Source organism: Haliotis rubra, unplaced genomic scaffold, assembly GCF_003918875.1.
Source record: "Haliotis rubra isolate DU_JTF1 unplaced genomic scaffold, ASM391887v1 Scf568, whole genome shotgun sequence".
NCBI classification, from domain to species: Eukaryota; Metazoa; Mollusca; class Gastropoda; order Lepetellida; family Haliotidae; genus Haliotis; species Haliotis rubra.
In genome coordinates this window covers 421,516-435,227 of record NW_025767266.1, presented here as the reverse complement: position 1 = coordinate 435,227, position 13,712 = coordinate 421,516, and the positions used below count along the sequence as shown (strand labels likewise).

The following is a 13,712-nucleotide window of genomic DNA, read 5'->3' as shown; positions in this document are numbered from 1 at the left end:
GGAATATTGCTAAAAGCGGCGTACAACCAAACTCAGTCAGTCAGTCAGTTAATGGTGGAAAGCAGTGTATACAAAATCCTAAAGTGTCTAAGGTGGACAAACTGTTGAATTAACCGTCTGGCATGATACTAATAGCTCAGTGTGTGTCGGCATCCTGAGGATGTTGCTGAGGCGAGATTCTTTGGGATTATTTCCTTGTACTCTTAACATTTGTGACAAATAGTTGAGAAATCATTTGCATGTTGAAAATGGAAGCTGTGCAAAATTCTGTCAGATATGGTATGAACATTTTTGACAGTATGGAAGTGAATGTTTGGATTGAGAATCAGTTGCCAGGTTACTGAGCTTGCAACTAAAATGTGTATTTATTTGTATTGTTACATGACACCTGGATGACACCTTTTTTATGAATAATGACCTGAGTGATGTACTAACGGGCATGAGAATGAGTATTTGGTTTTATTATATGAAAAAGTAAATGTCCAGTGTTGGATATTAGGAGTGAATCAAACACTGACATGTTCATTTGTATGTGACCCATGATGGTCCGGGTTAGAATATTGATCTCAGTAACCCATGCTTGTCGTAAGAGGCAACTAACGGGATCGGGTGGTCAAGCTCGCTGACTTGGTTGACACGTGTCATCGTATACCAATTGCTCAGATCGATGCTCATGCTGTTGATCACTGGATTGTCTGGTCCAGACTCGATTATTTACAGTCCGCCGCCATATAGCTGGAATATTGCTTAGTGCGGCGTAAAACTAAAACTCACTCACTCACTCACTCATTTGTATGTACTAGTATTTAAAATACTTTAAAAAAGTTTTGAGACCATCCCTAAGTTTGAATAAAGCAATCATTTTATTTTTAGTCGATAGTAATTTTATGTAAAATTCTTCAAAGGTTTTGAGACTATCCCTATGTTCAATCACAGTTCGGTGATCTTTTAGTTTTCATTTTACGTTTTCATTTATTGCATTAAGCGGTCAATGTCAATGTAAACTTTCTATAGATATGAACATTTTCAAAGGTTTGAAAACCATGCCTAGATACATCTATAAACCAGTGCGATATGAGCTGTTACAATCAGTATTCATTATCCAATCAGAGTCAAGGTTATATACTGTGTGATGGTACACAATCACAGCCCATGGTTTCATTAGCCAATCACAGTCAGTGTTTCATTGTCCAATCAGTCAAGGTCATACAAACTGACATTTCAATCATCACAGCCATAGTTGCATTAGCCAATCACAATGACAGTCGTGTCAACCAATCTGATGCTGTATTTTCAGCTGAAGAAAGCCTACTTCCGGCAGCAAGAGGAGCTGAACAGTCTGAAGGAGCAGCTCCGGTTGAAAGACAAGCGGATCACGCAGCTCGAAGACGAGGTGCAGAGACTCCGCACCGGAAGCGGAGATCAGGGCGAGAGTAACTGTTGATTCATGGGAGATGTGTCTGAATTCCACAAACATGTTATTTCCATGGAAACGTAAAGATCACGTAGGAACTGTATCTGTCAGTATGGATGTTTCCCAAGGGATGCTAGTGAACATCAAATCATATATCGGGTAGATTTACTTCCTGGGTTACGTTTATTCTGATGATGCTGACGAATCAGTTATTGAAAGACTTGTTGCCTTTGTGATGTCACGGAGATGGTGGGCAGGTTCACCATCATGAAAAGGGCGTGGCATTTATTATTCACTAAACCATCCTCTCATCAACTGTTGATTGGATAATGAGCTGTCAACTCCTGTTATAGATACCAAGGGACTTTTGTAATGACTTTCTGTTATAATCAACTCTGTCATGTCCACCTTGTTAATCTTACTTTCCATATCCAATTTTGTTGCTTTCTAATGTCATTCAGGGTTTTGTTGTCCCAACATCATGAGGTTTGAATCTTAGACTTGCTTAAGACTTGACACAGGCTATGGATACCGATCCAGCTTTGGAGAACCGACATTAGAGAAGTGTGATCATAATGAGCAGTTCGTACATGCTTCAGACACTGTAGAATCACCGAAAATTATTTTTGTTTTGTACTTGTAGGACAGAACGTGATTGCAAATGTTTTGAAAAGTACACCTTGGCCATTAGGGTCACAACACATACACTGGTCCGCTTTGTGAATGCTCAAAGACATAATAATTGGAATCATGACATGGACAGGCCCTCATTTGGCTACCTTTCAAATAGCAGAATATTTGAGTTGAGAATGTAATCTGGTTTGTCGGTTTCATGCGAGTTATCTGTGGGAAAGTCATTGTTTTCTGGCCTGTGTGGGTAGCTACTTGAAAATTGTACTTGTGCCTTTTCGACCATGTGGATCAAGGTTAAAGTGGGTCAAGGTTAAAGTGTGAAGATCAAGGTCATTGGTTTTGAAGGTCAAGATCATTGGATACGAAGGTCAAGTGCATTTAGTGTGAAGGTCAAGGTCATCTGGTGAGAGATGATCAGGGATGTGATTCACTTGGAAAAATCATTCGACTCCATGATGGGCTGAGATGTAGGCGTTCCTCTGTAATGAAGCTCCGTGATACCATACAAACATCAATATTTTGTCATGTGAACTGTTTCAGGTGTTTTGACATAATACAACATATAGAACTCCTGTTAAGCTCAGTGCATGTGAAAACGGCTCAACAGCATCTTGTATATTAAGAATGTTTGCTGGCTTCAAGAACTGCTTTCAGAATAAATCACAGGAAAAAGACAGGAAAGATATTGGATACTCATTTTTAAAAAATAATGTTTTTACAGCAGTTGTCACGATTTCAGATTTATACAAACTTGTAAACAAGATAATTTACCCCCTGAAATGTACATGAATTCTGCATCGGCCCTCATATCTATTCCTCATATGACGTCACAGAGACGCGCCGCTCTGATTGGTTGTAGTGACTGTAACACCACATTGCTCAGGAGTCCCGGTCCCTGGGAGCAATTGTGCTTAGTAAGTCAATGGGTTCGATCTAACCATCGCACGTAGTGACCTTGGTAGTTATTGACCTACCTTGTCGTTGCTTCCTACGGATGTAGAAGTGTTCGACAATCTCGCATGCTGACCTCTACTCCATGGAGCAATGGCATCAGTGTAGTGAGTCCTTCCCGATTTCCTTATGGATTTCGTAGAGTTCAAGCTCCTAAGTACCTTAGCACACCTTTGTGACCTAACTGTGGTAAGTAGTGGAAGTCATGTGATGATGTTTTGGTACTGAACGTTAAACTTGTGTGTTTTCCGATTCAGTTTCCTTTTCCCCTCTTCGTGATGGGGTCTGGGGGGCTGTCTCGAAGCAGGTGCGGCCCTGATTACTAGTCGTAATTACGGGGGTACTCTGATAAATCGTGGTGAAGCAAGGTAACTTGCCTGTTTTCCTAGTATGCGAGGGTTGCTTGCACCACATTGCTCAGTAAGCCAAGAGGTTCAGGAGCACTATGCCACTTTTGGGAGCGATGATGCCTAGTAGAGGTACTATGCTAGTCAGAGAGGTTCAGGAGAACCTGTCATCACTTCGGGTAATCTGAGATCAACCAGAGAGAGAAGTGCAAATCATGAGATATGATAAGTATATAAATATACAATTTATATTAAAATTTTCAAATCTCTTCTCCATTATCAGAGTGTAAATATCTCAGTATTTCCGTTGGCCCTTTGCTGACATTGATTAAAGTTCACCTGGAAGGTTATTGAACTTTGCTCTCTTGAATCACAGCATATTTTTAAGTGGGGGGGCGCGGTAGGGTAGCCGAGTGGTTAAGGCGTTCGCTCGTCACGCCAAAGACCCAGGTTCGATTCCCCACATGGTTACAATGTGTGATGCCCATTTCTGGTGTCCCCTGCCGTGATATTGCTCGAATATTGCTAAAAGCGGTGTAAAATTAAACTCATTCACACACTTTTATTCCCAAATGACAATTTGAGGAACCTAAATGTTTCAGTTATGAAGAATTTGGCATCACAACTACACACTCCACTACTACTTACATGTTACTGAATATCTCGGTACAATGATCTGAAAGATTTGTAAAACGTTATTTTTTGTTAATATTTATGCTTTATACCTGTAAGCTGTGACGTGAAGCCAGACTCTCACTATTGCCCCGTGCTTGCTGCAAATGATTGGACGCTTCCTGAACTCCTAGACAGGTGTTTCTGTACATACTGTTACTGTTTGTTTTTAGTGATACAAGGTAGATTTTGTTACGAGAATTTGTTCAGAAAATATATCAGTAAATCTCTTTCCGTTTTGCCTTTTGTGAAGTGTTTGTCTCACGAGGCGACTGATTGTGATCAAAATGGCTGCAGTGTTACTAGTGCTTTAAATCGTGAATCGAGAGAAGATTGTAGTTGTCTTTTCCGTGTCCTTCTTGTGTTGAAGTGTTCTGTAAACTTTCTTTGTATGGCTTCATGGCAGATATATCAGCCATGATTATCTGATAAAAGGATAAAAATCCCCAATGGTATATTACTTTTTACCCTTACACTGCAAAGATATTGTCCATATAACATCCAGTTTCTGCTGGCTAATACTACACATCATAAAGGTGTCCCAGCTCAAAGACAGGAGTTAACCAGTCTGTGATGTTTCCATTGCACAATGTGTCTTTAATTATGATGGATTGACTTTCAGTTAGACAGCAAAGAGCACAGACAAAATATGTTTTATGTCAAATTATAAAACTGTTTGAGTCAATCTATATATTTTCTGTTACAATACTCTCCCAATTCTGTAAGGTAGATTTGTAGTAGACTTGTTCTCGAATCAGATAGTTACAGATTTCATAAATGAACTATTTTGATAGTGCAAATACCTGCATTCACTATTTTAGTGGATATCTGCTGTCAACCAGTGTCAGAAATGCTACAGTCTGTTCAAAATGAATATTTTTGAGATCACAGAAGACATTGTTATGTATACAGTGATAATCTGTTGATGTTTATGATTGGTATCATATATATGTTGTTTGTTTTTTTAACTCCTGTTAAAGGAATCTTGGTTGGTTTGTTTTTAAATCAGAATATCCAAGTAGAGCAATTACATGTACAAAACCTGTATTTATCACTTTAACTCTTGTATATAAACACTATCACTTGGCATCCGTACTTAGTGCTCATTGCTACCCTCTGAAGCCTAAATAGGAATGGTCGACACATTGTTTAGGAAGAGTTCATTGTGTCAGATGGGGTTGTAAACATGGTGAGTCAGCTGATTGAAGTGTCACAACAATAACTGGAAAAATATAACATTTGGACAGTGACTATCTCACAATATGAATTCATCAAAAGGTAACAATACAAGGATTTAAGAAACTTTATTTAAAACATCGACAAGGAATATAATTTGGCAGGAAAATAATATGATTGTTTTGTTTCCATGAGCAGGAGAATTGAACACTTGCTGTCACTTTGACATGAATAGCCATTATGGATTGATCATTCCATGCTACACTGATTATATGCCTTGCACAGGGGAGGTAACTCCCGACAATCTATGTTGTTTGTGGTATATATTACACTTTTTCTGGACACTTTTAAGAGCAATAGATTCAATAATCATTCTGGGATTCGGTAAAATTTTATCTGTGTTCAAAGACAAATTGCATTTGGTATTAACTGGAATTCAACATTTGATGAAATTCTGCACTTGAGTGGGAACATTATACAGCAATATTCTGAAAAGGCCACAATGGTAAACTATTACCCATGTTAACACTATTGCCACAAATGTACCATTTCATAATCTGTAAATTAATGATTAAGTTTCTTAAAGCTTTCATTGAAGGAAGGGTCATGAAGAGGTTAAAGCATTCACTCGTCATGTGGAAGACCCAGGTACAATGTGTGAAGCCCATTTCTAGTGTCCGCTGCCGTGATGTTGCTGGAATATTGCTAAAAGCGGCGTAAAATTTTACTCACTTACTCCCTCAAAGTGGTCTGAGGTGTTGTAATTCACCATGTGGAGTTGCGTCCCTTCACTGCCACAGGATCATGGTCCTGTTTGGATCTTATCCTCATCCATGATATGGCCATTCTTATTGGTTTCACCATGGTGTATGGCTTGTAGGACTTGAAAATGTGACCATAGCTTGTATTTAGTTTCTGGAGACATATGCAAAATGAAATTTTGCGAATGATTAAATTTTACCGAAACCTCAAAATCGACAACCATCCAAAGTTGTATTGTACAGATTATCCCTTGTTTGTAGATACCAATCTTGTTGCTGTTGTTTATGATAATCCTTACATTGCTCTTTCCATTCTCGCAGAAGCATGTTTGTTATAGGACTCACAGAGTCACGTGATTCGGTAATTTTGGGTCATTTTGTATTTGTGTTGTATTGCTGCAGTAGACGAACGCCAAAGTCGGATCTTCGTTAGTATTTCATTGGTTCCTTACACTATTTCCTTTATTGCCCATGAATACATGCAGCTTTGTGAGGGAATCGGTAGGTGGTAATAATATTTTGGCTTAAACGTTGAATTTAAGAATTATCTGGTTTTGCGATTGTTTCTCAAAAACAATAACCAGTGTCCATATGATGCCCAAGCCCTGAGTGTTCTGCAGTGGGGACTAAAGGGATCGGGTGGTCAGGCTCGTTCACTTGTCACCGTATCCCAGTCACATAGATCGAAGACCCGGGTTCGAATCCCCACATGGGTACATTGTGTGAAGCTCATTTCTGGTGTTCCCCGCCGTGATATTGCTGGAATATTGCCAAAAGCGGCGTAAAACCAAACTCACTCACTCACTCACTCACTCACTCACTCACATAGATCGATGCTCATACTGTTAATCACTGGATTGTCTGCTCTACACTCCATTATTTACAGACTGCCGCCATATAGCTGGAATATTGCTGAGTGTGGCGTAATACTAACTCTTCTGCAATGTCCCCCGAAAATTAACATCTGGACATCAAGGACAGACATTGATCAGGCTCACAGAACTGACTGTCATGGCGTACACAACCACGATTGGGTAAGGAAGCAACGTAGTGTGTAAGGACCAGTGAGCTAACAACGATTATGTCTGACACATTATCACTTTGAAAAAATTGTTCTGTCAATGAAGTTGCTGTTTTGCCACTATGAAAGGTTACGTTATGCAAATTGAAATAATGCTGTTTAGTTTTTAAACTTTATTCTTGCCACTTAAAAGCAAAAGCGGTATATATACTGAACAAAAAAGTAAGTAGTCATGAACAGAGGTAAGGATATTTTAATGACGTAAACAAATCATCCCAAAATATTCATGATCAGGGACCTTTTTGTTCGGAATATATACCTGTGTAAATCAGGAAAATATTTGTACATGAAATAGAAATTTAATATTTTTACAGAAAAATTGGACACGTTATTTCACGAACTGCCTTGAGTAAAACCTTGCCTTTGTGAGAGTAGAATGTAAAGTGCAATTTGATAATATGCAATCATGGTACTGAAGGGGAACCTGATACAGATGCTTGTTCAGGGCCCAGTTTCCAAATAAGGTCGAGATTAATTCTCACCGCTGAATTCAGTTTCAGGGCCTGTTTGATATGTATGGGAGCCCTGATCAAGCATGTTTAATTCCAGATTGGGTCTGCGGCAGGTTTCTGCTAGTTTGCTTCTGTTTTTTTGCATGTATAAAAATCTAGTCTGCATGTGTCTACATTGTAAATTTTCTGATCAGCATGTTGCATCCATTATTAATAACATTCTCTGAAATATTTTCCACAATATTCGGTGAAATCCTATATAAATTGGATGAATATATTTCCTGTGGTATGTAGGGAGGAGGATGGATGAAATACAGGTAAGGACAGACCAATTTTATTTCTTGTTTTACGGATCCGCCTGTCATTTTTGTTTTAAGAATAAGAAAAAAAATATAAATAAATTTTACCCGCTCCAAAAATATAATCCTAATGTTTTTATGGGACTAAAATGTAAACTTACAAGAAAATGTTTTTAGATTATTTTTGGGGGGCCCCATATACACTTCATAAAATGCCAAAAGTAAAATACTTTGAGTATTTAGAAGGAATTTTACTGGTGATTATTTTTAAAAAAAATTCCCCTCCTGCCTTTAGGTTTTCTGAGGACAAAAATCCGTAAAACAAGAAATAAAATTCATTTTTAAGAAATGTGAAGATAAAGCTAAACTTACTTTGTATTTGTAATGGAGGTGCTTTTTGGGGAGTTAGCAAAAATGTTTTTAATTTTTTCAAAATTCACTGCTGCACGTTACCTGTGCGGTGTTCTGGGAGGCGTTATAGCGACGTATATCAACATGCTGATCAGCCATGTTTGTCTTAATGCTATGTGTGTGTTATGCAGCAGTAACAACCATAATGTTACAATAATCCCAATGTTACAGTATATCCTGCCAGCTGCCTCTCAAGCATCCTCGGCACTCCAGGGTATTACATCACCATGCTATTTAAATAGATATCCTGAATCTTTAGCCTCCAGTCACAGGAACACCTGGGGTTTGTGGGTAAAAATATAGGTCTGGAACGATCTACGCTGGTCGTAACAGGCGACTTAGTGGATTGGATGGTCGGTCTTGGTTGACTCAATGTACCCTACAGCTCGGATCACTGGATCGTCTGGTCCAGACTGAATCATTAATAATCAACATCATATGGCTGGAATATTGCTGAATGGGGCGTTAAACAAAGAAACACAAACTGGTTTATTTTAAACATTGTGCAAGAACTGGGTGATATTCAGCTTGTGTCAATCTTGTGATTTAAGTGTGTTTCTCAGCATAGTTTCAGTCCCACCAGACTAGTGATGGTAGGGTAGCCTCGTGGTTAAAGTGTCTGCTGGTCACACCGAGAGTCGGTTCAAGTCCCGGCATGGGTACAATGTATGAACCCTTTTCTGGTGTTCCCTGATGTGATATCGCTGGAATATTGGTGAAAGCAGCTAAAACCTAACTGACTCACTGAATCAAAGCAATAGTTACGAATATATCTCAGAGTATTTTTTCAACTAAAATGGAGATATTATTTCCTGGATTGACGAGGATGCCCTTTATGCAGTAGATTAATTACCTCGTCAATAAAATATGTATGCTTGTAGAAAACACAAGGCAAAGCCTTCTTGAATAATTCCTGTTTGTGATATCATTACCTCTTATTGTATCCAGTGCTGCTAAATAATTAAGTAATAATTACTTATACTTTGTTATTGAGCCACAACAAAATATACTTACCCGATCATGTTAGTTTCTTTGAATATTTATTACAAAAAATATTGTGATATGATTTCAGTGAGTTATCCCAAATATGTAGTTCCCTCTTGTAGCTACAAAAATACTATTTATTGGGATATTTATCATTTAGATCAAGTGTATTTTATATTATAAAGTGTCAATCACTGATGCAATAATTGTGTACAATATATCTTTTAGTTTCGGAGTTGATACACAAATTTAGTTGCACAAATATTGAAATGCAGTTTTTAACGAGTTAACCATTGCTAATAAGTATGTCATATTGCCTCTCACAGTTCGTTAATAGTTCCTTGCATGTAAATTACATCGAACATAAAATCGATATTTAGCTTCGTATTCATCTTCACCAGACTTTGTTTTCATTGTGTGATCGGCCATACTTGTCATGCATGGCACCAATTTGGTCTTTACATAGTTAAATGTAATTTTGAAAATTAAACAGGTTTCCATGAATCTGAGGTTGTATAAGTGTGGGGAATGCATTTTAGATATTCAATATTTAATGGATTTACCTGGTAAAAATTACCAGTCAAGTTCAGCAAGAGTTGTCTTTCATTGTCTCATTTCGATTTATTTTCCTGCTGCGAAGAAATTTTGTGACCAGGGTGAGGTTGCACAAAACAACTTACAGCTACGACAATGGTAAGTCTATGTTAAGGTATGGGAGTTACGATTACCTTAGCCCTAAGGTCGGTTTGTACAATGGCACCCTGGGCCCCGTTCAACAGAGGGATCGTAGCAGTAAGATGATCATAACTCCCACACTTTAACATAGACTTAGGACTGTCGTAGCGCTATGATCGCTTTGAGGAGCAGGACCCTGGTTTCAGTTCCAAAAAGTGGTTTAAGCTCTATGACTGTCGTAAGTCTGACTTTTTGAAGAATGGCAGTTAGGACTGAAGTACAGTTAAGATAATTCTGTGGAATGGCATCTTGTCTGTTACGTACTGGTATTTAGGACTCAGACTGGGAGCTGTTCATTAGAGGTTTACTCAGCCATGATGTCTTTTTCCTGGGTTTTAACAATATTTGGATTAACTTACTAAACTGAATGGTTACATAGAAAAGTGGAAATTGACCGAAATTATATTCAGCCATGATTTCTTATTCCTGGGTTTCAACAAAACTTTGATCGGCTAACAATACTGAATGGTTACATAGAAAAGTGGAAATTGACCGAAATTATATTCAGCCATGATTTCTTATTCCTGGGTTTCAACAAAACTTTGATCGGCTAACAATACCGAAATACATCAGTTGCTTTGAAATAAGCTTACGTGGAACATTTGTTTTCATGTCAAAATAATAGTGGCCAATTTAGATAAATTGAAATTTTGCAACATCCTAGAGTCTTTGAGAATTTGTGGTAGTTAGGTTTAATGTCAGGGGATAGAGTTGCTGTGTGTGTCAAATATGGTGTAGATCAAATGTAAATTATGTACATTCTGACTATTGTGTTGGTCTCAGAGACCGACAGGCATCATTCCTATCTCTCCTATTACTGGACCACATCCCAGATCTGTTAGCTCAAATATTTACACTTTATACATATTTGTGTTTTATTTTGCTGTTATAAACATATTCTTTTTTCCAAAACCCTTCTTTTTTTTCGCACGTTATCAGAGATGATGATAATTCTCATGATAAACGTTCATATAATCATGATTTCAATCTTTTTTAAATGCTGACATTTTATATGACCTTTCACCGATTTCTGGATGTACTGTGTTCCTGGGTCCCACCCCTCTTTCCATATAATGGACTGACCCATTATGGAATTGCTTGCTGTTATATTCAAGGGTGGAAGGTAGGGTAAAGGTGAAAAAACAGACCTTTTACCTTCTTTGTAAGAATAGAATCACCCATTTCTGTTATATGGATGATTCCATTTGCGATTTTAGGGATGTTTTGGAGTGAATGTAGATACAGAGAGAACTGTAACATAGTCCTGACTCTCAGCTGTCAAGAATAAAACCTGCTTAAACTGAAACTGTTGAGTTGTTATTGATAGAAAACAGTTCCTTGACCTACATACGGTGGATGTCTCTCACAAACTTTCTTGAAGAGAATCACACTAAAAGATGCAACATGTTTATTTGGGAGTATACTTTTCTCAGTCAACTACAGATTCTAGTACTTTCGTTCGGTTGAGTCCCATCCAGTGGGATTTGAACCCACACTCTGAGCGATCCCCGCCGCGCCATACCCAGATACCGTCCCTGACCTACAAAGTCAGGCATCTAACCCACTCAGCCCCCACAGCTTCAACAAAAATGGAAGTCGGACAACTGGTAGTCTAGACTGCAGACTTTGTGTACCCCTCTGATAGGTGTAAATTGGCACGGCTCCCACAGCCATACCCGCAACATAAACAACCAACGAACAAGGAACTGCAAATGCACATAAGGTTATTGAGTGAAGTATATTTCATGTACAAATATAGAGTATAGTAAAAAATACATTGAGTATAGTGAGTGTCCATATAAAAAAAACATACATGGAATCTAAAAAACATACATGGAATCTGTGCAAGTTAAAACAATGAACACCTTGCCCTCACAGTAAAACTTTGCAGAAACAGTGCAGAAAGTCCCAAGAAGCAAGCACCAGCTGGAAGTATGTATGGTTCAATGTATCACTGGATTGTCTGGTCCAGACATGATTATTTACAGACCGCCGCCACATAGCTGGAATATTGCTGAGTGCCGCCACATAGCTGGAATATTGCTGAGTGCGGCATAAAACTAAATTCACTCACTCATAGGTTTGTACACACTAAGTTCCTCCCCCGACCTAAGAAGATCCGGGTTAGAATTGATGTTGATCACTGGATTGTCTCGTTTCAGACTTGATTATTCTGGTCTTCAGCAACCCATGCTTGTCGTACCCTGTGAAGATCCGGGTTAGAATAGGTCGTCAGCAAACCATGCTTGTCGTAAGAGGCGATGGGATCAGATGGTCAGGCTCGCTGACCTGGTTGACACATCATCGCAAGCCAATAGCGTAGATTGATTCTCATGCTGTTGATCACTGTATTGTCTGTTCCAGACTCGATTACATACCAATATATATATAGGTGGAATATTGCTGAGTGTGGCATTAAAAAATAACATAGAAACAAACAAAAGATTCCTCCAGCTGTCACTACACAGGGCTGGTACGCCGTGGGGTAGTGACATACATCTATAGTCCGTTTGGCCCAAAAGCGGACCGATGAATTGAATCTAACTCGAAAACTAATAAACATATAATACTCAATGAAACCCTGATCATAATCAAAACATCAGACCAACTCGGTGAGTTTTTTGCGGAATTTATGTCCTAATAATAAAAAAAGTTGTTTAACAAACTATCATTAAAATATTGACACAGTTCACTATTTGTTACGAGGAAGGAGTGCAGAGAAAGGGACAGCCAGGTGTTAGAGAAGCAGAGGCACAAGTGCCGACAAAGTCATTGATTCATTTACCTGTGCTGTGCCGGCTCCATCCTTTCTCGCACACCTGGCTGTTCTTCTCTTTGCACTCCTCCCTCGTAACAAATAGTGAACTGTGTCAATATTTTAATGATTGTTTGTTAAACAACTTTTTTATTATTAGGACATAAATTCTGCAAAAAAAATCACAGAGTTGGTCTGATGTTTTGATTATGATCAGCGTTTCATTGAGTATTATATGTTTATTAGTTTTCGAGTTAGATTGCAATTCATCGGTCCGCTTTTGGGCCAAACGGACTATAGTATAATGTGCGTTAACAGTCTTAACCTTAAATACACTGAATGCACCCAATCATCTTGAGGTGAAATCATTAAATCATTAAATCAACTACAACAGAAGGATGAAAGGCCTTAAAAAATTGGAATGTAAAAAAATAAAATTGATTCCTCTCCATTTATCTTACAACCCCAGGATATCCCTGTAAATTATTAATTTTACACAAAGGGCAAGTAACTCCCCAATCCCACCACAAAAGCATGACTGTAGACAAACATCTTGTCTCTGAAATGAACATATTTTACAGTAAAATCGGTTCCTAAAATATCTTTACAAAATACAACAAAAAGGATCCGAGAGTTTCTTCATTTTCAGAAAATAAAAAGTCTGGTAATCTGGACTTTCTAGACTTGGATGGGCTGCATTGGCAGAGATACCATAATGAAAAAAAGCCTGGGCTTACACATGATTGTTGCTAAAAAGGTTGGGCAAGCCCCCAATACTATCTACCGGTAAACATAAAGCTTTGCAACCTATCTGGCTTACACGAACAAATTGCCTGATTGGGTATATTTTTAAAGGTCTGTACGACAGACTAGTGTAACAGTAACATGTTGTGTAGTGTGCTTTCTTATGAGTATTTAAGATAAAAATACCACTACTAACATTCTCAACAAAACAAAAGAATCGGATAAATAAGCCCCAAACAGTAACATGAGCCCCAAGGGACATAACTCTTCAACAACCAGTTGCAGCAACCTCTGAAC

At 38.3% G+C, this 13,712-nt stretch overlaps 1 protein-coding gene across 8 annotated transcripts in view; it reads left to right on the top strand.

Annotated features, from left to right (window-relative positions):
• LOC124254202 (coronin-2B-like) overlaps positions 1-2,775 on the top strand; it is a 128,169-nt gene extending 125,394 nt beyond the window's left edge. For all 8 annotated transcript variants that reach the window (XM_046688093.1, XM_046688096.1, XM_046688095.1 and 5 more), the window contains one exon: positions 1,298-2,775. In XM_046688093.1, the coding sequence (XP_046544049.1) occupies positions 1,298-1,444 (147 nt within the window). In that variant the 3' untranslated portion in view covers positions 1,445-2,775. The remainder of the gene's footprint in view (positions 1-1,297) is intronic.
• Positions 2,776-13,712: the final 10,937 nt, after the last annotated feature.